Below are 25,011 nucleotides of genomic sequence, written 5' to 3'. Positions count from 1 at the left end.
GGTGTTCTCATAATCTTAATGCTTTCTTGCCATATATATATTCTATAATGGGTATAGAGAGCACAGTCTTCCTAGTGTTCTCCTTAAAATCATACAGGAAGCAATCTGTCTGTTTGACATCAGATTATGAAATCCTCCAAGGTCCTCTGGGGTAGAATCTGATGGTAGGTGTGGAGGAGGGAGGTCGTTAGTATGATATAGTCCTCCCAAGGGTCTGGTGCAGAGGAAGGATCTTGGAGCTCACCTTCTTCTCTCTCTTCATCCGAAGCAGAAGTATCCCCTGCGACAGGACCTTTTGGTAAGGGGCTAGGAGAAATGACAGGTGTGACTGGAGGTGATAAAACTGGCGCACCTGGCGGATCCACCTGAGGCAGTGGTCTCTCAGGTTAGGTTCCTTGCGGCAGAAACACTGTATGTAATCCGCCAACATCGCCTGCAGGTCTTGTATCAGAGAAGGCGCTAGGTGGGCCATGTCTCTGGGAAGTGGTTCTGGTTGAAAACCATATTGACTATAATGATGAGGTGGAACCATATAACTCTGCTAGTAGTACTGACTTTCCTCATGGTAATCCTCATCCTCGTATTCTTGACGTTTTATGTGAAGCTCTGATGGACTAGGAAGCAGACCAAAAACACCATCATCATCATTTTCATCAGAGTCCTGTATGTCTAACGGATGTGCTGAGCTCAACAGTGAAACCTTACTGTACTCAGCCATGGTGGAACGTAAGTAATTCTCGGTAACCTTTGTTACCTGAGTAACCCTTGTCATAAGTGGCGTAGATGGAACAGTCATAGCTGGAAGGGCAGATTCCCTCATCGACGGAGTGGCCGTCGACTACATGGTCTATGGTATTGCTGTTGACGGTAGTGTCTTTGATGTGGTGGTCGTTAATGTGGTCGTTGATGGGGTGCTCATCATCGAAGGGGTGCCCACTGACGAATCGCTCGCCGACAAATCGCTCGTCAACTGTATCTTTGCCAACGGCATCTTCATGGATGATTTCTTCGTCGGCTTGATTACGTCTACGGTCGTCGATGGCGATCCCAACATCGACGGGCTCTTAGAGAGTGAAATTCTCATAGACGGTATAGAAGCCAGTATTGCTGTCGTCGACACGGCATCCGTCATCTACGGTGCTGACGATGTCATACTTATCGTCGTTGACAAGTGTGGTAATGTCATCAACAATGGTTTTGTGCCTCATAGGATCTGAGGAGGAGGCCCTTGGACGGTCTTTGTCTGTTCTGGAAGGCGTGGAGGGCACAGACAAGGCAGGTTCTGAGGGGTACTTCACACCATTTTCCCTCTTAGAGACATTGGTGTCCTGAGGTTTATGGTGTTTCCTACCTTCTCCAGAGGAACTGTCCCTCTTCTGAAATGTGGAGGATCTCTCACTCTCTTCATCTGACAATGGTCTGGAGCCACTAAGCAGCCTTCCCTCTATATCACTGAGAGTTTTTGAGGAAAAGGTAAGGCAGATCTTGCATTCCCTCACCTCATGTTTAGGAGGGAGGCAATAAATACACTCCTTATGTGGATCGTCCAGATGGACCCTTTTCCTGCCACAGGCTTAACATGAGTGGAAAAGGCCTCTTTTGTCAGACATGGTGTCAAGACTGTAGAAAATTCCAAAGGTTGTAGAAACGGAGTAGTACTCAGGGAGACTCCCTTCCACACGACGTGCAGTGAAAATCTGAGGGAATCTGCCTCTACTGGGAGTGTTCTAGAGGGTACTTACGGCTGATTGGCTGTGCTTCAACATTAGGTCCTTTTTTAAAAAGGACATAGATAGGCTATCAATAACTTGGCGAAGGGCCATTATAGTATATGATAATTGTTAAATACTGCTTGATTTTTTTACTGTGGGACTCCTGTCTCAACGACGGGGAATGACTCAAGCATGAGAATCTATGAAAGATACCAAAATACTGGATAAAGAAGTGTCGCCCACTCATAAATTAATAGAAGGTTATGCAGAGATAAATACTTTAAAATATTTTTTTCTGTAACAGGGCAGTTGTCGTGCATCATAACACATTCCCTGCTTTGATAAGGCTGAAAATTCCTATAAAAAGGAACACTGCAGGTACTGTTATAATATACAGATAACTCTAAGAGCTCTAAAGGAGATTTAATAGACTTCCTAATGACAAACTTGACAAAGTGAAGCCCACACTAGGAATGACATTGTTTTATAACTTGCTGATCTACTTCCTTACAAGCACACTGCATTCAAATGTGATAAATAGAAAAATGCCTGAAATGCCTACAATTAAAAGGCTTATTGTATATGATTTCAGTCAATCAATCAATTTAATGATTTAAAACTCGACTATTTCATTCAACTACTTCATTTAATAATGATATAGACCTTGTAAAGGACAAACCTGAGGAATCAGCATTATCAATCCACATATCAAGGCGCTTAGCAAAAGGAATGGAGCACAAGTATTTCTTCTGCCCAGTTTGTCCATTCCAATACATGCTAGAATATATGATGGAATCTCCACGAGACCTGTGAACCAGAATTCACAATATTTTATCAGCGGGATTAGTGCAAGTGCTCATGTGCTTTATAATGACATTTATGTTAGTAATTGTTTTATACTTTTAAAAGTAAACAATCACACTATACTAAGTTTGAAGCAGTTAGCGATAACATTGAATTCTTTAATAACTTCTGTAATTAAGAGGAAATGTACTTTGATACTGCTGAGAGGTGTTGTGTGTACACAGTGCTTAAAATATGACAATGTATATATTTACCAAGAAGTGCAGGGTTCCGAAGTTTTACTCAGAAGCCCGCTGCTGTCACTTCTGAATGTAAGGATTGCAAAATATCAAAGCTGTCTCGTCTCTACTCCAGCGCATGCCTCTTTCTTTCAACACCTTACACTTCCGGTTTCTTTTTATCTACTTTTTGCAGGTTCTATTTCACCCCTTCTTTCTTTCACTTCTTTTGTTTCCTCTTTTTTTCTACCAATTTTCTTCATCATACTACATGTCAAAATCTGATGATGAAGTACTGATCTCTAAAATAAAATGCCAGTATCCCCTAGCTGCAACCACTGGTACAAATTAAGCACTCGTATATCAAAACAATACATTTCAATAAACAGATAAAGGCAACATTTATATTCGTGGTCTATAAAACAAGTTATACTAACAATAGCACCCAAGGCTAAACTCAATTTTAATTTCAACAAACATTTTAGTAATGTTTTAAATAATTCTTGTTCTGGTCTAGACTTCTTGCATTATGTAATAGTATAAATAATGATTTTTCTTCCACGTTTCATAGCATGATGAAATATGCACAGGTCTAAATGAAGGAAGTAAGGATTATATAATCTACTCTGTAAGCATCTGTTCTTGGCATGTAGAGCTGTGGATTCACATGCCATGCATACTCCTGCCATCTAGTGTAGGGTACGGATGTTTGCAAGTTGTTTTTCTTTGAATAATACGTTTTTAGCACTGCTTGTACTTAATTAGCTTGTTGATGTGCTAAAACATTCATACAATAATGTTTAGTAAATTGGTAGACGCCCTGATGCATTGTGTCTGCGGGGCTGCGACTTACCTGGCACCTTCTATCACATCCTATGGGAGTGCCCAGTGGTGCAACACTTTTGGGGTGGAACGATCCATAAAATTAGCAGTTCCCTGGGTAAGCCACTCCTACCGTCGCCAAAAGAATGTGTTCTTAATATATGGGGGGCCACAGACCTGAATGAACTGGAACTGCAGTGGGCGGCGTTGGGCTTTCTACTAGCTAAACTCTCCATTGCGATGAGATGGCGCTCCCAAGAAAAGCCGCTGGTGGTGGGCTGGATGGCTGAGATGGACCGTTGCATGATTGCCGAAAAGATGGTGTACAAAATAAGAGGCTGCCCCAAGAAATGGGACAAGAAATGGGGACATTGGAACAAGTTTCGAAGTGAACTCTGCGAATCTCCGACAATTGAGCTAGCCATGGTCCGAGCTGGACCCATAGGACGAATTGTATGCTAATTTATTTTTCCGCTTGATTTGTACCTTGACTCAAATGTATCGTTTTGATTGTGACTGATTCTTTGACTCTGTTTTTCTCTTTAATAAAATCTTATGTTAAAAAAATAAAATTATGTTTAGTAAAAGTGTGTGGTGTAGACAAATGTTGCTGCTTTCCATATATCAGCTACGGAATAGATGCTCCTATTTTCTGAGTGGAATGTGCTCTAGGAGGTATAGATGAAGTTATTTTAGCTTTAGCATAGCAAGTTTGAATACATTTAACAATCCAGCTAGAAAGATTTAGAGATAAGATTGCCTTTGTGAGGTGGAGCAAATGCCACAAAAAGTTGCTTTGTTTTACAAAAATTGTTGTGTGCTCTTAATATAGTATAATAGTGCTCTTTTGACATCAAATATGTGAAGAGCCCTTTATGCCGTTGAATCAGGTTGAGGAAACAGCACAGGTAACTCAACTGATTGGTTTCTTATGAAAAGCAAAAACCACTTTTGGAAAGAAGTTTGGGTTTGTGCAAAGAGCTACTCTTTCGTTATGAAGTTGAAATAAGGGTTCTTCTAAGGTTAATGCCTGTAGCTCACCAACTCTCCTTAATGAAGTGATAGCATTAGAAAGGCAACTTTCCATGAAAGAAATTGTAATGAACAATTGCGTGATGGCTCAAAGGGTGGACTCATTAGCCTTGTGAGAACGATGTTAAGGTTTCAAACTGGTGCAGATGGTACCCTGGGTGGTATTACTCTTTTAAGGCCTTCAATACAGGCTTTATTTACTGGTACCTTGAACAAGGATAAGTGTTGTCTGTTTTGCAAATATGCGGCTAATGCTGCAAGGTGCAACCAAATGGATGTTTAGCCTAACCCAGCTCGCTGTAGATGCAAAAGGTAACAAATAATATTTTGTATAGATGCATATGGCATGTTAATAATGTTTTTGTTACAATATACAAAAAATATTTTATATTTCACCACATAACATGCCCTGGTAGTAGGTTTTGTTGCTGCTTTAAGAATTGTCATACAATCTGGTGGTAAATTGAATTTTCCAAACTCTATGACTTCAGGAGCCAAATTGCTAGGTTGAGCTCTTTGGATTTGGGTGTCTGATTTCTCCATGGTTCAGAGTGAGAAGGCTGAAATTGAGGTGCAGCTTTTGATGTGGAACCACTGATAGTTCTAACAGTGTGGTGAACCATGGTTTAATTTACCCATGTGGAAGCCACAAAAATCAGTGAGTGATGTTTGCTTCAGTTTCCGAACCAGAACCGGAAGGAGGGGGAGAGGCAGAAAAGCGTAAGCAAATATCCCTGACAAATTCATTCATAGGGCATTGCCTTTGGATAGAGGGTGTGGGGAACCTGGAAGCTAAGTTTGAGCATTTTGAGTTATCTGCTGTGGCGAACAGATCTAATTGTGGGAGTCCCCATTTTTGGAAGTATGAAAGAAGAACCTGGGGATGAAGTTCCCATTTATATATTTGTTGCAGCATTCTGCCGAAGTGGTTGGCAATTTAATTGTTCGCGCCTGGGAGGTGCTCTGCCAGAAGATTAATTCTGTGATGAATTGCTCAATGCCAAATGGTCTGAGAGAGGTGTGATAGTTGTAGAGAATGTGTTCCCCCCTGTTTCTGTACATAGTACATGGCTGTCATATTGCCTGTGTGGACTAGGACAACTTTACCTATGAGGTCAGACTGAAAAACCTTTAGTGCTAGATCACAGCTAGAAGCTCTAGATAGTTGATGTGGAGACTTTAGTGCTTGTGGTCCCATAGACCCTGAATTGTTAGATTCTGTAAATGGGCACCCCAGCCTATGAGAGATGTGTCTGCTATTAGTATGATCTGTGGAACAGGGTCGATGAATGGCCACCCTTTTTGTGCTTTCCACCACTGCAGAGAGCAATGGGTGCAGCTGTCTACCAACACTAGATCTGTTAATTGACCCTGTGATTGATTCCACTGACGTGCTAAGCATTCCGGTAGGGGATGCATGTGTAATTTTGCATTAGGCACTATTCCTAGTAGTTGCATGAAAGTCCTGACTATTGAGTATTGGTTGGTTTGAAATTGTAGAAACAGCGTTTGAAGATTTCAAACTCTAGCTGCACTGGGAGAGGCTAGAGCTGTGTGAGTGTTTAGAGTCGCTCCCAAATAGGACTACATTTGTGAGGGTTGAAGAGGGGACTTTTGCATATTGACTGTAAATCCCAATTGATGGAGAAGGTGTAGCTGCAAATGGGTGTGTGCCAGGCAAAGAAGTCCAAGATACTCTTGTAATTTTGAAAAGTGTTTATTTTCAATTATTATTCTCCAAGTGTTAATAGCACTTTAAGCTCAGCCAACGCGTTTCGTTCAACCAAGAACTTCATCAAGGCTTCACACGGTCTGATTTGCACAGACCGTCGTGCTTGGAGCTTTCTTTTCGGATCTCCTTTGTCGGTCACTATCTTGCCCTGGGAATTCCCCAGTGTTTCCAGCTTATTAAACTGGAGCACTTACACTGGACCACATCCACTTATCTTTTCTGAACTTTTTGCTTGCTATTACTTAAGAGCTGATGAAGTTCTCAGTACTCTCCAATACCCACACCCTAATATGGCGGATGGTGCCTGCTAGGCACCACTAGCATTTTAGTGGCCCTGCTCCGCCCGCCAGGCAATCGTTACGGTTGCCACCGGCAGAAAAGCGGCGGACGGACTTTGCGTCCGCCGTGATACCGACCGCCATCCTAATATGGCGGTGGGTAAAATCTCATTGGCCCGGCCAGCGGTGGCAATCATTCCGCCATCGTAATGAGCCCCTCAATTACTTCCCACCCTTCCCACCATTTTCACCTACAAACAGCACAACACGCACATAAAATAACAATATTTACAAAATTACCATAATTAATTGACAATTAATTGATTAAAATGTATTAACTAATTATTTCATAATTGATAAAACATGAATGTACACATTCAACACTATAACATCTCAATTCAACAATTATTAATAAACACAAATTATTCTATAAATGTACTACAATTAAATTTCTCCCCACCCTATTCCCCTATAAACCCGCAACCCGCTACTGTACTAAAAACGCAAAATTCAAATAAAAAAATAACTACTCAAAACATTCAATACATTTTATATAAATACATTACTTCCCACCCTTTCCCTATATAAACCCACACCCTGCTACGGAACTAAAAACGCAAAATAAAAACAAAATATACTAATAATGACTAAAAATATTCAATAAATCTTATATATTTAAATTACTACCCACCCTATTCCCCAATAAACCCACAACCGCGCTACAGAACTAGAAATGCAAAATTCAAACAATTTTTTTAAGAACTACTTAAATTTTAACACATATAATACAAATACAAACAATTCTTATGCAAAAAAATACATGGATCACACACCTACTGTGGTCTCAAACACACCCCACGGCGGGATTTCTCTGACCGAACGGAATGGAAATTTCCCGTAACAAAGGGATGTGTCCTAAAATTCATTGGGATTGATTTATGAAAAACATGATTCATGCTTTCCAAAAAGATGTATGATTATTGAAGAAGAAGAAAGAAGATATTTACATAATGAGTAAATAAACCACGTGAAGAAAAGTATATACTGATTATTGAAGTTTTTGACCTCGATAAAGTGTGCTGAGTGGGGACGTTGTTCTACTTTTAGACAGCGCACTCTTTTCATAACTAGCAGGAGAACATCAGGAATTAAATTGCAAATGAAGGAATTAATTGGTTGTATTTGAAAATGGAGAGAGCTAGACAAGTGGAAGGCAGATGTGCGAAAAAGAAGGCCAACAAGAAACCAGGCGAAAAACTGCCTCCGTCCTCAGTGGAGGGAGCGTGCACATCAGCTTTCCCGTTGGGGGAAGTGCCAGGTGGAGGTTATGTCCATGTGCCTTGGAGCAGAAGTGATCTTGCATCATTAAATAAAGATTTTCCAAAATTGGGAGCGAAACCAGTAGTGGGGTATATACTCAGGCTGAACAATTTGTGAAAATGTCAAAGTTCTTGTGGATAGATTTGGATACTTTCTTTAACATTGTGGTACCAAGTGATTTATGGGCGGAATGTAAAGTGACTGTGAATTAGCCGGAGGGGAGCCTTCAAGAAATCCAGTGACGAATGCCCCATCAGAGTTGGTGATGGGAAAGTGTCAGCAGTGGATAACATTTTTGAAAGGAAATGTATCAGCTAAAAAAACATTGATTGGGTTAAGACTCACAGAGCAATTAAGAAGTCTAAAGAGTATAGTTTATGCTTATTATGAAAGGTTGTTGCAGGTGTTTAAACAGTATAGGGGAACCGAGAACCTTGAGCCAAAAGATATGGGAAATTTTGTGTTTCGGTTTGTGTCAGGATTCAGAAGTGACATTGCCTTGATGATTAACCTGCATTTGATCTGTTGGCAGAATAAACCGATCAATGAGATCCTGAGGTATGCAAAATGCTGTAGTGCTGAAATTGAAATGCGACAGAAGCGGCTGAAGGAAAAATGTATGTTGGTGCAGATGAGAGCCACACAGAAGGGAAATCTAAGTCAACCTTTTGAAGGGAATGTTGGTTGTATGCAAAGAGTGTTTCAATAGGGAGCTAATGCAAGGTGGAACTTGATTTCTACAGCAAGGTAGAGGGCACACTGTCCCAACAGACCTGAGTACTGGAATTGATGTGGTACCTTGGAAAATAACAAACCTGTGCCATTATTGCAAGAAGTTGGGCCAATGGATCAGGAATGTCATCTTAATTCAAGTAATATGATGAATTGAAATCAGGTTCAGAACGTAGGCGTCACACAACCCCAAGATAATAACTCTGTACAGTCACAAAGTGTGCAGAGACCTACAGCACAGAACTTTGATGTGTCTCAAGGCCTGATGATGTAAGTTCCACAAGCCCGATGCCATAGCAGAATGTAAATGTTCCCAGGTTTAACCCAAATTGAGATCTACATTTGAAGCAGAATCCTTTCCTAAATCAGGGGACGATTCAACGGCACCCTATGATTGAAATAACTGATGATTGTGGCTCTGACTTGTTCCAAAGAAAGTCCCTGAGGGGGAGGAAGATTTTGTGCTAGGCACAGTCTTAGAGATAGACCAGAGTGGTCCATTCATAGACGGTAAAGTAAATGGCCATCCCATATAATTTTTGATCAATACTGGTTCTAGTCGTTCCACTATTAGAACAGCGGAAGTTCCAAACCTATCCCTCTTGGGAAGAAGTGTCCAAGTTGTAGGAGTTGCAAACAAGCAAATAACAAGCTCAGTGACAGAAGAGGTGCCTGTTAAAATAGGGTCCTTTGAGGAAGATCACCAGTTTGTGGTTTGTGATTCAAGTCCTCTACATCTGCTAGGAGTTCCAGACTCACGATGAGGACGTTGCCTTTAAATTGGCAAAGCATGGTCCAAATATTGGATTGTTCCCCATGATGACAAATGATGATTTTCCCCCAAATCTTATAGATACTGTAAAACCCGAAGTGTGGGACTTATCAGGATATGACATAGATCTCATCAAAGGAGTTGAACCTGTCCGCATTAATGTAAAGCCAAACGCTGAGTCCCCAAAAACCCTGCAGTATACCTTCACCCCTGAAACTATTGCTGGGATTACACCAGTGATTGAGTCCATGATACAACAAGGTATTTTGAATGAGAAAATGGGAAGCCCATGTAACTTACCCATTATGGGCTTGCAGAAGCCTAGTGGTAAGTACCGGGCCGTGCAGGACCTGGGAAGGATTAACAGCACAGTCATTCCCTTTTGTCCTGTGGTACCAAATCCAGCTGGGATTTTATTCCAAATTCCATGTGAGACTGAGTGGTTCACTATTGGCGATTTGTGCAAGGCTTTCTTCTCCATACTCTTGCATGAGAACAGTCAGTTCCTTTTCTCATTTAGGGTGCAGAATCGTGTTTTGGCATTGTGCCGAGCCTTATAAGAGTATATGGAGAGTCCCTCGATCTTCAACCAGATCCCTGAAAATAACCTGGACTCCCTGGTGTGCCCTGTAATTCAGTCCTACTCCAGTACATTGACGACCTGTTGGTTGAGTAAGAAACACAGGTAGCTTGCAAACCGGACACTGTTGCACTATTCAACCATTTGACTGAGAATGGAAATAAAGTGCCCTTGAACAAGTTGCAGTACTGTCAAAAAGAAGTCCTGTATCTCGGATATCACATTGAGGAGGGAGAAATGAAGATGTCACAGGCAAGAATTACGATGAACATGAAAATGAATCCACCAACTACTCAGAAAGAAATCAGGATGTTTTTGGGAATGGTGGACTACTGTCGCCAGTGGATTCCCTAGTGGCCAAGCGTTTATAGAGGCTATTATACAAAGATGTGTCTGATCCAGTACCTTGGGATGACAACTGTTTGCATGCTTTCCTAGAGCTGAAAGATCATCCTTGTCGAGCCCTGGCACTGGGAATTCCAGATTACAACAAAGGATTTTTGATCTTTTGCAGTGATAGGGAGAGCTGCCCTCTATGTGTTTACACAGTAACATGGCAATGGTCGAAGACTCATTGCCTACTTTCCTGCTACCCTTGATCCCTTAACTGCAGCATTGCTAGGATGCCTTAGGGCCAAGGCTTCCACATGTGTTAGAATTGAGCATTGTAAAAGCCTTCTGATGGCTCACCCTCTGACTGCTTTTGTCCCCCATTTTGTGTTAACGCGTACTCGCACTCAGCATCTTACCATCAGTCAGTTGACTAGCTATGAACTAGTTATTGTGAAGTATATCAGAAATGTTGATAAAAATAATAAAATATCATGGTTGCAAAGGATTAAGGCTACATTTTATTGGATATGGGTCTCACCCATTTGTGGCTGGACCCTGAAGGAAACACTTTTCCTTCAAAAACAGATTTTAAAGCATTATACAGGGACATGGCTAATTTAAAGTCTATTTCTCAGGTGAATTCCACTTCCTTAACAGATCTCTTTTTGGAACATAAAATTGATTATAGGCGGGAAGCTTTCTGGGATACCATAATGAGACCAAGCGACAGGAAGCTTTATCATCAATTTAGAGTGGGTATCGTCCCCTTAAAATCTTTTTCAAGTAAGTGGGGGACGGTACAAGACTCAAAATGCTACTGTTGCTCTTGTAAGGAAGAAACCTTATTGCATGTCCTGTTTGTATGTTCTGCATACAAGGGTCCTCGCTATAAATGGCTCAAGCTAGTTTGTGCTAAAATTGGAGCAAGATCTTGCCAAACGGCTTTACGTATCTAAGAACTGATACAAGTGAGGTCATGGCTATTGCCATGGCTACGTTTTGGAGCTGAGCGTGGGCCATTAGAAGGATTAGGCTGCAGGCACTATGTAACTGATGTTATCTGATATGAAGTAGTTGGTATTAATTTCTTTGTACATAAGATTGAGGTGTCTATCCAACCCTGAGTATTATGGCCAGATGTAGGTAGCCCAATACCGGTCAGTAACTGCCAAAATTACTGAATTTCAGCCGTTACCGACCGGTATTAGGCTATTGAGATGTAGGTGGCTACTTTTCAGATTCTGTAATTTACCGAAACGGTAATTTAAGGAATCTGTAAATTACCGATTCCTTAAAATACCGAATCGGTAAATTACGAATCTGAAATGTAGGGAGCACTCAAATGAGTGTATTACATGGTTGAGGATTCGGTATTTACCACCAAATAAAAGTTGGTGGTAAATATCAAAAACCTTTGAAAAAGCAAATTTGTGCCTTTTTGTAAAGTGCCATGTGGCAGACATACATGCCCTTAGGGCATGTATGTGTGCCACATGTGCACCCATGCACTATTCAGGGGTGCAACAGGGTGTCAATGTGACACCCTGCCACCCTTGAATGTGTTCCCCCATTCGGTAAATACCGATTCGGTAATTCCCATTCATTCCTATGGGCCTCCAGGCCCATAGGAATGAATGGGAATTACCGATTCAGTATTTACCGAATCGGTAATTACCGAATATTACCGATTCGGTAAACTTTACCGAATTCTTACCTACATACCATTTACCGATTCTAAAATACCGAATCAGTAAAATTCGGTATTTTAGAATCTGTAAATGGAACTTACCTACATCTGGCCCTATATCTTTTTTACTTGATATGTTTTTATATGGGATTTTAGTGATTTTATGATGTTTTAAAGATATTTCTTGATTTTTAATACCGTTATTTTATGTGTCTTTTATGATTGTTCAAATCGAATAAAGACTAACTGAAACTGGAACTGGAACGTCACATTAAAACACTGTACTGCTTTAAATCCTGCTTTACCTATGGCCCCTTCTAGATGTTGAAAATGATGATGGAGAAGTTGATCATGACTGTCTTGATGTTACTGAACTATACGCCAATCTAAAACCTGATATAGAAGATGAGCCACTGCCTGAAAATTATTTTGTATAGTTTTTTGATGGCTCCTGCTTGGAAAAAAATGAAGGAAGCCTAATAGCTGCATATCCTGTTTGTACAGTCTAAAGCTAGTGGAAGCCTTCTGGCATCGAGGAGTAACATCCGCACAAGTGCCTGAACTTCTCAGTATTAATAGGCCATGCTGTGTTTCTGAACACCTATAGAGTGGTGATTTTCACTGATAGTCAGTATGGCTTTGGTGTGATTCACGACTTGGGGCAGTTGTGTCACAGACGGGATTCATGGCATCTTCCAGTTCTCCTACCTGGAATGGTGAGGGTGTCATGAAGCTTTTCAAAGCTTTACAATTACCTAACCAGATTGCGGTTGTCAAGTGCTCTGCACAACGCTGCGGAAATCATTATGTGACAGTCGGCAACAGATATATAGATGAGGCCGCAAGATAATATGCAGTCAACGCTTGTACATTCAATGGAAAGTATTGCAATGAGGGTACAGATGAGACCAATTGCAACCGCTTGTTAACAGCAGTTGATATGTGGGATGAAGTTAAGAGGTAATAGGAAGTAGTGTCAGAAGCAGGAACAGCACAGTTGGATCAGAGCAGGTTGTGTCAAAAGAAAGGATGACATTTGGTTTCAGGTGATAGAAGACCTGTGTTGCCAAACAGTTTGTTACTCCCAATGGCTAGGCACTATCATGGCCCCACTCACGTAGGAAGGGTTGCCATGCTCCGTTTTTGCAGGTAGGCATGGGTTAACCCCAGATTTATAGCAGAGGAATTGTATCACAGATGTGCTGTGTGTCAACAAATGAATGCAGGGAAAATAAATGCAGTAAAACTGAGTCGCATTGAAAGATCAGGAGGGCTATTCAACAGGATGCAATGGAACTTTATTGAGATGCCTGTGTGCAACAGCTGAGATACGTCCTAGTAATAGTGCGCATCTTTTCGAGTTGGGTTGAAGCTTACCCAACCAGAAGATGACAGTTTCACAGTAGCAAAGTTGTTTTTGAGGGAGTTAATACCCAGGTTCGGGTTCCCAACTTCTCTGGATTCAGACCGAGGAACTCATTTCAATATTGAGGTCCTGAAAATGTTGTGTGCAGCTTTACAAGTGGAGCAAAGACTATATTGCAGCTATCGACCTGAGGCTTCAGATATCATGGAACAGGCAATGGAAATGCGGAAATCCAGACTGGTTAAAGGTCATGCTTCAATGTTTTTGAAATGGCCTGAGGTGTTGCCCCTTGAGTCGATGAGTCTTCCCAGTATTCCTGATCAGAGGACAGGATTATATCCTCATGAAATAATCATGGGCAGAGAAATGAAATTGCCAGCTGTACCTGCAAATGCGCTTGTGAACATTACAGATGAAATGATTCTTGATTACTGGAAAGGACTGGCTGATGTGGTGCATTCTGTGTCTCACCAGGTTGCAGCTGCCACTGCCCACAATATCAGGACCAATGTCCTGACCTCGGTTCCAGAGACTGGTTCCTGGTGAAGAAGCACATTAAAACATGCCTTAAACCTTGTTGGCATGGCCCTTTCCAAGTTATCCTTGTCACCACTGCTGCTGTGTGGAGGTCTCCTCATTCGGGTGCATGCCACCCATACTTGCAGAGTTGAGAGTCTCCTTGATGATGTGACAGCACCTCTCCCACAGAAGTGCCAGTGGTAACAGAGAGAAACCGGGAACAGGTTAGACAAGCTGCCGGGGGTCTGCAAAATTCTGATACAGCACATGCTTGGCCTGAGTGGGGTCTTGATGAGTCAACAGCTGAAACTGAGACAGGAGAATCTTGACGTGTGACACTGACTGAGCCAGAATCAGACCCTGACGAAGGGCTTAGTGCTTTGGTAACACGAGTGAGACCTGAAGAATGTTGGCCAAGACAGTAGGAGAGAGACCGAGTCTGCATGAGGGAAGTGTGCCTCACACTATCCCAGAGGATACTGAGGATATTGATCTGAGTGACAGTGAAGTAAAAGGACCTGTCCTCAGGAGATCAAAAAGAGCTGGAGTACTCTGTTGAAGGTAATCTTATCTGAATGGACATAACTTGCAACAAATGCCCAAGTGGCACTTGGAGGATCAAAGTGCAAATGGAGCTCAACCTACGTAAATACCTCTTTGTGGCTGAAGTGAGTTTTGATTTTACTTTGCCACAGAACAGACAGACCAGGATTGTAGTTAATTTGATCTCTACACTGAATTTTGAAATGCCCTTTTTAACATAGACATTGTAAACAGACTTTGCAAAAAAATTAAAAAGAGTACCAAGGCCCGAGGCAGCTGAAAGAGCTCAAGGTTGTCATTAAGATCATGGAGTAGGGCTAAGGAAGATTCACAAAGACATTGTAAATAATTTGCTGCACATCACTTAAACTTTGTTTTGCCATGTGCACAGGTGGAAACAGCCAGAGAAAAAACCCTGCTGCGGTTACTTTCCACCCAACGGTCTGATTCTAGAAAAGTTATGGAACCCAATAGACATAGGTACATATTAGCAGGTGTTTTAATAGCTATAATTGCAGTATTAATTATGTTGTTTCTGGGATTATACTTACCCACCTCACCTAGCATTGAGCAGACAAAGTCTATACTTACCCCTAAGACCCCACTTTCTACTGGTGATAGAATACACTCACTTGATTAGAAAGACTTACACATAGTTGCTTCTAGAGGAGATATTTCTTCAAATGTTTATTACAGATTGCTTTATGAGTACATTGACCATATGTATGGTAGTGATTGCCACATGTGCATGTAATTACCTATATTAGCTGAAGAGGGTATGACGTACCATCATATTCCTTTGATTTATGGTGTTACTTGTACCTTGTTAATGAGTCTTTTTTATGGATAGTGTCATTTTCAGTATTATTTCTCAAATTAGGATTTGATTTTTTCTGACGTTCCCATACTTAAGCATTTAAATAGTCACCCTGTGAATAGAAATATAAAGAGAATTGAGGGATTCTTCAATCCAACCACAGCACTAGAGAGTGTTTAGGCTCATCAAAATAATTTTACCTGTATCCTAACAAATGTAGAGAACAGCTTTATCGATTCAGTTGAGGACAGAAGCGGAGGGATGGAATCTGAATCATAGAAAGTCAAAATTGGATATCGGTGGTCCAGAGAAAAAAATGAGCACCAGTAGCAGGGTGCCAGGCTGCATTACCTTTAGATTGGAGACACAAAGGGAAATTATGCACAGCGAACAGTCTACAGGGAACACAACATTTGTGGGAAAGGGTGAATGTGAACACACATTAGAAACTAAAGGACATGTGGAAATTGAAGAAATTGATGTACATAAACAGCATTCATTTCCCTTCTTCTCCCACTCCTCTCCCTGTGAGCACCATGAAAACCGTAAATTATTGACCGTATCACTCTGCCAGTAGGAGCCCGTACCCGTATGCATATGTACAGCCATTCTAGGCACCCTGGCCTTTTGCCCATTGGAATCCCCGGCTTCCCTCCTGCGCGTATCTCATGCATAGACCATGAAACCCTCTCCCTCTGCGCGACCCTGCCGTGAAAGGCAACCCTTCTGCTAGACCCGCACAAACCCCCCCTTCCCTCTTGAAGAGGCATCCTTCGCCTTAGCTGACATAGCCCTCCCCAGTTGCACCTGACTGCCCCCGCTCTCTCACGTACGGGTCATAAGATCTCTCTCTCTCTCTCTCTCTCTCTGTGACTCTGTCCCTGTGTCCACCCTGGCTCCCCCTCCCTTCTCCTCACATGGGCAAGTCATAAACCTTCTTCTTCTGCAAGACCCTGTCCTTGGGAGCCACGGCCGCGCCTGACCAACACCTCCTTTCCTTCCATGAATGGCCCTCTGTTGACAAGCCTTCCCTCCGCGCTCGATTGTCCACGCGGCATGAATACCACTCCTTTGATGACCCCTTCCCCCGAGTCCGGCTGACCACACATGTCCGAGGCCATCGCCTGAGCCAGGAGATACCATTTACTGCCCTTATTGTATGAAGTCACTCCTCTTCAAAGGACCCACTATTGATCCTGGCCACCCCACCCCCTGGGCTATGATCAGGCGCACACATCCTAAACAGTTGACGGAACACTCAGCTGCGTGATTGCCCTCCCCTCTTATCAGCAGGTCAAGGGTCCCTATTGTGAACATATATGGGGTAGGATTGACACGAGGATTATAGGGATGTCTTTTCTTTTGCGTCACACTGCCCTGATTGTAATGTCGAGTGTTTTGTAGGGTATAAAAGAAGGAGTCTCAGCTCACTTGTTAGAGCAACTCCCGAAAGACACTGTGCTTCGTGTCCGAAATGACTGGCTCTCCTCATGAGAAATAAACTCTGTTCTTGATTCCTGCTTCCAGCGCCCGTCTCTTTATTTGGTAACTGTTCACCATGGGAACTAAGAGGCGGTTTGCGCCAGCGGCCTGGGCATCGGTAGTAATCTGGGCTCCTGTTTTACAATTGGCGTCCCAACGCGGGGTCCATCAGTGACATAAGGTTCGGTAAGAGAGATCCAGACGAAGAAGTGAACATCTAAAATGATCGGAGTATACCTGCCTTGAGAGGGCCCTCGCCCGGCTGCCGATCGAAAGAACTTCACCAATTCTGAACGGACCTCTCTTGAGTGACCTATTGTCCTGACTGGAATCCCACAGGAATGCTACACGGAGTAAGAGAACGATCGGGCGCTGGAGGAGGAACACGAAGAACTGTCCGTATGGTCCGGTCCGGGTAAGATTAAGTAGGGTGTTTTTACGCCTGATTGGTAGGGTGGTTCTATCCACCTGATTGATTGATTGATTGTATTGGAATCGGTATTTGTATACTGATATTGTTGGTATTGGTTCATTTAGCTTTGAATGCTACTTGACATATTGGTTCTCTTCTGGAGAACGAGACATTCTCTGTTTGCAAACAGCGGCGAATAGGAACGTCGCCCCTCTTTGCAGATAGAGAAGGGTAGGTAATGCAGACTTTTGTCCCCGTTGTAATCCGTCATGCCTACTTTTCTCCCCACTGATTGTTTGAAATCGATTAATAATCGATTATTGCTCTTTGAGATCTTCCCTGTCTACAAACTGAGACGAGTAGAAATATTCTGTCTTCCTTTCTGGATAGCGAAGGGCAGGTAATGCAGACGTTTGTCCCCGTTGTAATCCATCATGCCTGTTTTTCTCCCCACTGATTGATTGGTTGCCTGGACATTGTTGTTCCAGGAATTGTTTCGTTTGAGGTATTTTCTGCCTGCAAACAACGTGGAGTAGAAATATTCTATCTAATCTTTGCAAGTAGTAAAGGGTAGGTTATGCCCCTTTGTGAATTCGTCAGTCCTACCCACTCCCCACTGATTGGTTATTTGGGGGGTAGCTCGCATGGTCCGCCCAGGAGACTACCCTTATGGAGGACATATGCTCCCCGCTCATGGGCCATTTAGTGGAAGTAGACCATCTGGTCCGTCCAGGAGGCTACCCTAGTAAGTGGAAGTACATCGCTTGGTCCGTCCAGGATGATACCCTAATGAAGGAATATATGTTCCCCTTTTGATCGATAATCTCGTTCCACCCCGGACCATTTATTGGAGGGAACTCGCCTGGTCCGTCCAGAAGTACCCCCTAGTGAAAAGGACACATAAAAATATGAAGTGATCACTGTTCCCTACTAACAGAAAAACTTTAGCTCGAAACACGCTAAGGAAAAGAAGGAAAAATAAAATGAAATCAGGCTAAGTCAGTAACCCCCTGATGAGCTTTTGACTTCACTAAAAATAAGAAACATTAGAAATAGTTCGTAATAAGAAATATAAAATGGCGAAAAATTGACAGCAAAGACAGCCACGAGGTAGTTAGACTCCACTGCCTACTCCTGCTCCAAACATGTCTGCCTCATTTGCCCACCACGCCCAAATAACGGTCACATGAAATAGAAACAATTCAATAGGTACCTACCCCCACTCCGGAAGCTCCCGAAGTGCAACAGGTCCGCGGTTACGCCCATCCGGAAGGCGAGGCCTCGAGGCATGCGGGGCTCGCCTGGCCGCGGTCAGAAGGAGACGCTGTTGGGCAGGCGGCCCAAAGAATAATAGGGACCTCTCCACCTTTCCCTCTTCTGCCGCCCTGCAGGCCACGGGGAGAGAGGGGGCTGTCTTGCCTCGGCCGCCGACCACCCCTCTCTCTCACCTAATCCGGCTTTCGTCGAAGGCCGAAGCCAAAGCGAGGATGGCGGCATTTCTTTGTGCTATAATGGCCGCAACTACACCCAACGCCCGGATAGTTGCAGGTAGTCCCGCCACATGTCAAGGGGGGGATGTCTTGCCTCAGCCACCGACCCCCCCCCCCATCTTCAATGGCTGGCACGGCCCATACCGAAGCGCTGGAGCCGGAGAACGGCGCGGGGTCGCTGGAAGGGGGAGGTGACGCGAACGAGCCTCCCCCACCTCCCTCCAGGTGGAGGCTTCCAGCGACACCCCAATGCTCTTACTTAAAGAGGGTCAACATCGAAAAGCGGTCTTTTGCCCAGGACGGGCACACGCCCCATGCCTTCTCTCCTCAACTTTGAAGATTCTATGAGAGCCGGGGGGCACCCCGATCCCTCCACATGGGCGCCCCCGTCCCCCTCACTGGGAACCGCGACATCGACGCACTCCTGCCAGCACCAGCTTCAGTTTGGAAATGGCTAAAATGCAGCCACGGCACAGACTTGTTCAGTTCCGGTGGAACACCAGGATGACCCGGTAGGAAAAATTGTTGCCGCCCTCCCCACCCTTTGACTATTGTTAGACTGTTACCACATTGTGCAAAAACTTTTTGAACTACCAACGGAAGGTTTTGGTCCAACCACGAGTCATTGGAAACACTCTGACTGTGCTGGAACTCGCCTGACCCCACCCGAAAATGGCGCCGACACAAAATGAGACTTTTTAAATAAACTTTGTTGCATCCTGACCGCACAGCTTTTTGTCCCGAGATATGTATGCAGTCTTTGGATAGTGAAAGTAGATATGAAGGATATTGAGTATGTGCTCGGACAATGAACTGACTTAGAGTGGGTACTGATTATGATTTGGAAAATGAATTGGTGTAATTTAGATAATGAATGAGCATTGGATAATGAATTTATGAATTAATTAAAAACTGAATTGCTGACATGCATCATGCTTGCTCTGTAGGGAAGTTTGATACGACTTTATTGCACTGCTGCACTTTATGCACTGAACTGCCACCAACTTCGTTCTTCTTATGTACCGTTTTCAACCTGCTCCGTGGCCGTCCACTGGGTTGTAGGCCTGTATTTATACATCAACGCTTTTTATTAAAAGTATTTTGAAAAAGAAAGCATAGTTGTAGCGGTTGCATTAATGAGTTCTGAATGTTTTGCTACTGTGAGCAAAGAATAAGTATGATGAAAGATGAAGGTTAAAAAGGACCAGATATTTAGCAGCTACATTATGTGTCACAGGCAGCCGGAAAAGTGTTTTAGACGCCCTTAAAACGACACCACTGAAATACCACCTGACCGCCACCCTTGCACCCAACAAAAGGGGTTGCGACCAAGTAACTCATATAGATACGCGGATCGTCAATGATTATCTATCTGACATTACTGGTCCCTCTGGGCTTAAACGCCGAGATGGTAACGAAATGCAGTACGTGGAGATAGGTTGAGTATATGGAAGGTAAAAACATTTTCGGACTACTGCATGCTGATGTGCTTTGAATGCTGCCCCCCACCCCTTCTTTCTCCTCCCTTCTGCAGGTCACGTCAGAACATCGGCTGAAGTGTGGGAGAGCGATGGTCAAACCACCGACGAAAGGGGAAGGAGGGAATATGTGCATAGTCCTTATAACGATAAGTTTCTTAAAAGACGTAGACTTAAACCTGACTGTTCCTCCTTAGAACATAGCGACTGGGAGGATGGACTGACATAGAAACTGGACGGGTACTGTATGACGAAAATTGACTAGAAATAACACGTTAGACAATGTAACTAGACGTTTGACTAGGTAGGGAAAGAACAAAGAAAAATATGTGGGTAAGGGGTGCCACGGCACCACCCGTCTGGGAAGTTAGAAATGTTGCTGATGTTCAAAATGCGCTGCCCCCTTTCTCACACTCTTATAGATATAGCCAAGCTGTCCGACTGCTCTCCCGATCAATACTTGCCGTTGCCTCAGCCCGGAGAACTTCCCACCAAAGGAAGGAACTGAAAAATGGTTTAAGATCCAACCATGGGTAAATAGCGCGACCAGGTTAAATTCTGATCGACTAACCGAGGTGTAAGTATTGGCAATTGAGAACGCTCGCAGAGATAACTGGCGAGAATGAAAAGGAGGGAAGGGTAGAAAGAGCTAAGCACGTAGATAAATAGGATAGTAAAGATACGTAGGATATAATATGGATTTTGTTGGCCACCTGTTGTTTTCTGTTTTGTCGTGAATGTCTTATATATATGTAAATGCATGTGCTGTCTTCCTTGTCTGAGTTTGTGTGTATGTAATGTACGGATTTATGTCTTCCCTCTGTCTGTATTTACGTGTTACCTGACCTTTGCTGTTCTATGTTGTGAGCGCACTAAATGACCTATTTTCGTAAACGTCTTCTCTCTCTCACCACCCCCTTATCTCTCTCTCTCTCTCTCTCTCTCTCCCTCTCTCTACATGTAATACGTGTACCGAATGGCTCGTTTAGATTGCGGACGACTCTCACTCTCTATGAGAGTCTCCCTATTTTCTCTCCCTCTTTGTGGTAAAATTGTGCCCCACCGGCACCAGTCTGATTGGATACTTATTGAACGCGAAGGTGTTCAGCGAAATTGACCGAAACTAAAATGATTGTATCTCGCCATATTACTACCTCTCCTTTCTGCAAAATGAATGAACTTGAATTGGCTGAGAAGGAAAGGACAGGTAAGACGACTAAGGTCCCCAGATCTGGCCATTTATAGGGGAACTGTATGTCAATGGCACCTCATTTCTGTTCTTCAAGAGACGAACGCCAACGTCTAGATTGACCCCCAAACGCCCAGATTGCCCCACCCCCTTCTTCACCCAAGCGCGAGCGCCCGATGCATCCCCGCCCCATTTTGATAGACCCCAGTTGCTGTCCCGGATATAAACATGATGACCATGGGTAACTGTCGTCCCTCGAGAGAACCTTGTTTTACCTGACTATCGATGATGACACCCCCGCCCTGTTTGAAAAGGTTAGCCAGCCTTGAAGGGAAATGCTCCGAAATGTTGAATAATGGTGAAATGCACAGTTGTTGGGAAACTCATTTATCCTCACTTGAGTTATAGATAGGACAATGAATAAAGATAGCATGAACTTAGTAGGAATACCGACATATGCACTGCCTGGTAATAGACCTCTGACTGTGACCAATGAGCGTATCTCCCAAATGCGCAGGATTGAGGGAGGAATTCACATGCGTAGATGTCTTCTTCTGCCAGTTCTCTAAAAAGTTGTTTTTTACCTATTCAAAGATTCACGATTACCAGGAGAAGGGTCAGACGTGACGTACAGCCTGGCTGCAGACCTTGAGACACGTGTGACCTCGACCAAAGGTGGAGCTGCAGAGCGACAAGATACGGGACGAGACCGCAATTTCAACGTGGAAAATGAAAAATGATGGGCCGCCTTGAAGCCCTTCGTCTGCTAACCCACGTGTGCCAGGAGTCTCTGTCCCCCTTCTTTGGGCCCGATTGATGGGCCTGCCTGCTTGTTATCCTTTGCTCCCTTGGTCCCTTTTGTGTGTCCCAGGAACTCTGACCCAACTCCGCTCTCTCTCCTATCGACTATTTGAACCACACTCACCCTCTTTTCCACGTGACTTTTTGCCAAAAGGAAGAACTGCATTCAAGTGGGAATAGGGTGTTGCCAAACAGATTGTTTAGGGAACAGGACTGTGGTCTAACAGCAGAGGACTGACCGCACCCTGCAACGCGTAAGGATAGAACCGAGCTGGACCTATAGCTCCACCGCCGGTGCTCAACAGCGCCAACGAAAGTACACGGACTAGAGCCTACCAGTGATGGCTCACTGATAAAAAGACACTGTGACAAAGAGATCTTGTGTATTGAACTGAATTCCGCTCTCAACTACTTGGTCAAAACTGTTCAATGGTCACATTTTTTAAGTCAGAAACGTTTATGCTATGTAGTGCGCTTAATTGTTAGGAACTCAACGAAATGCAATTTCCTATGTGCTGCATTCTGCCCATCACCTCAACTGTCTATGATTGTACGCCAAATGTTAGTATCAACGAATGCTAATTCTTCAACGATGCCTGTCTATCTGTAACCCCATCAATTGCAAAAATGAACGCTGTAATGTAAAAAGGGGCGACTGTGGAAATTGAAGAAATTGATGTACATAAACAGCATTCATTTCCCTTCTTCTCCCACTCCTCTCCCTGTGAGCACCATGAAAACCGTAAATTATTGACCGTATCACTCTGCCAGTAAGAGCCCGTACCCGTATGCATATGTACAGCCATTCTAGGAACCCTGGCCTTTTGCCCATTGGAATCCCCGGCTTCCCTCCTGCGCGTATCTCATGCATAGACCATGAAACCCTCTCCCTCTGCGCGACCCTGCCGTGAAAGGCAACCCTTCTGCTAGACCCGCACAAACCCCCCCTTCCCTCTTGAAGAGGCATCCTTCGCCTTAGCTGACATAGCCCTCCCCAGTTGCACCTGACTGCCCCCGCTCTCTCACGTACGGGTCATAAGACCTCTCTCTCTCTCTCTCTCTCTCTGTGACTCTGTCCCTGTGTCCACCCTGGCTCCCCCTCCCTTCTCCTCACATGGGCAAGTCATAAACCTTCTTCTTCTGCAAGACCCTGTCCTTGGGAGCCACGGCCGCGCCTGACCAACACCTCCTTTCCTTCCATGAATGCCCCTCTGTTGACAAGCCTTCCCTCCGCGCTCGATTGTCCACGCGGCATGAATACCACTCCTTTGATGACCCCTTCCCCCGAGTCCGGCTGACCACACATGTCCGAGGCCATCGCCTGAGCCAGGAGATACCATTTACTGCCCTTATTGTATGAAGTCACTCCTCTTCAAAGGACCCACTATTGATCCTGGCCACCCCACCCCCTGGGCTATGATCAGGCGCACACATCCTAAACAGTTGACGGAACACTCAGCTGCGTGATTGCCCTCCCCTCTTATCAGCAGGTCAAGGGTCCCTATTGTGAACATATATGGGGTAGGATTGACACGAGGATTATAGGGATGTCTTTTCTTTTGCGTCACACTGCCCTGATTGTAATGTCGAGTGTTTTGTAGGGTATAAAAGAAGGAGTCTCAGCTCACTTGTTAGAGCAACTCCCGAAAGACACTGTGCTTCGTGTCCGAAATGACTGGCTCTCCTCATGAGAAATAAACTCTGTTCTTGATTCCTGCTTCCAGCGCCCGTCTCTTTATTTGGTAACTGTTCACCATGGGAACTAAGAGGCGGTTTGCGCCAGCGGCCTGGGCATCGGTAGTAATCTGGGCTCCTGTTTTACAGACATTGGGAGTCATTATTTGCAAGGAACGATCCTGCCATTCCTGGAGGTTTTATGTTTGTGGAGCACATGCATATTTTAGGTTGCCAAAAGGATGGTACACTACATGTTATTTAGGTATAGTTTTCCTGAAGCTTTATCATGTGGAACATTTTGAGGATCCAGCGTAGGAACAGAAGTTTAGACACAAAAGAGGAACAAGTGCTGGAGAAGTAGTTAGGGATATTTTTGGTGCAATCGTTCCATCTGTAGGTGTGATTTTGAATGACATAAAAATTAGAAAGTTGTCCATCATTGTGGACAGACTGTCTACCAGTGCAGCAGGTGCATTATTAGTTGTAGATACTGAAATGCTTGCTGTGAGATACGTGGTTTTGCAGAATCCCCTTACTTTAGATATCCTTCTTACAAAGGAGGGTGAAGTCTGTTGGCTGTTTAAAGTTCAACAATTTTGCACTTACATCCCTGACAAAAGTAAAGACTTGAAAAGGTTTATCAAAAGATTCACTGATTTGAAGGGATATTTGAAGAGTTGGAAGCAACAGGTGCTTGGGAAGCAATTGGAAATGAAGTTTCTTCTGTAGGAAGGTGGTTTGTGAATTTGGGAAGTGTATGAGTCAGATCTATCTTGAAACATCCTATACCCCGCAGTCAAAACAGCAACCTGCCTTTACAACACAGTCACAACCTTGACTGCGACGTTACCAGGTGTTCCTTTACCCTGCAAGACGTTAAAATAACTTGCTTTAGGGGGTACGTTGTGGGATTGGTGCATGATTTTAAGTCCAATACCATCCCTACTATTGCGTAGACTGGAGGTGGAATAGTAATTTATATTATTCCGAAGTCCAGTGCCCCCCCTAAGGCAAGTCTTTCTAACTACTTACGTGGTAAAGTAACACATGGTAACGTCGCTGTCGAGGTAGTGACTTGACTGCGTTGCAAAGGCATGCAGCATGCATGCGGGGATCCGTAAGACAATCATATTGAAGCCATTTGTGATAACTGCTCTTCGTGCAATATTCCTGGTTGTCAGCTTTAAGGGATATAAGAAAGTACAGGCAAAGAAG

General features: G+C 43.7%; 1 protein-coding gene across 1 annotated transcript in view; it reads right to left on the bottom strand.

Moving 5' to 3' along the window:
* The window catches only part of SLC22A16 (solute carrier family 22 member 16), a 335,928-nt gene that overhangs the window by 101,871 nt on the left and 209,046 nt on the right, over window positions 1–25,011 (bottom strand). The window contains exon 5 of the mRNA XM_086927382.1: window positions 2,392–2,519. Within this exon, the coding sequence (XP_086783508.1) occupies window positions 2,392–2,519 (128 nt within the window). The remainder of the gene's footprint in view (window positions 1–2,391; window positions 2,520–25,011) is intronic.

This window comes from Lissotriton vulgaris, chromosome 6, assembly GCF_964263255.1.
Source record: "Lissotriton vulgaris chromosome 6, aLisVul1.2, whole genome shotgun sequence".
NCBI classification, from domain to species: Eukaryota; Metazoa; Chordata; class Amphibia; order Caudata; family Salamandridae; genus Lissotriton; species Lissotriton vulgaris.
Note: the sequence above shows the minus strand (reverse complement) of the source record. Positions and strands in the feature narration are given on the sequence as shown.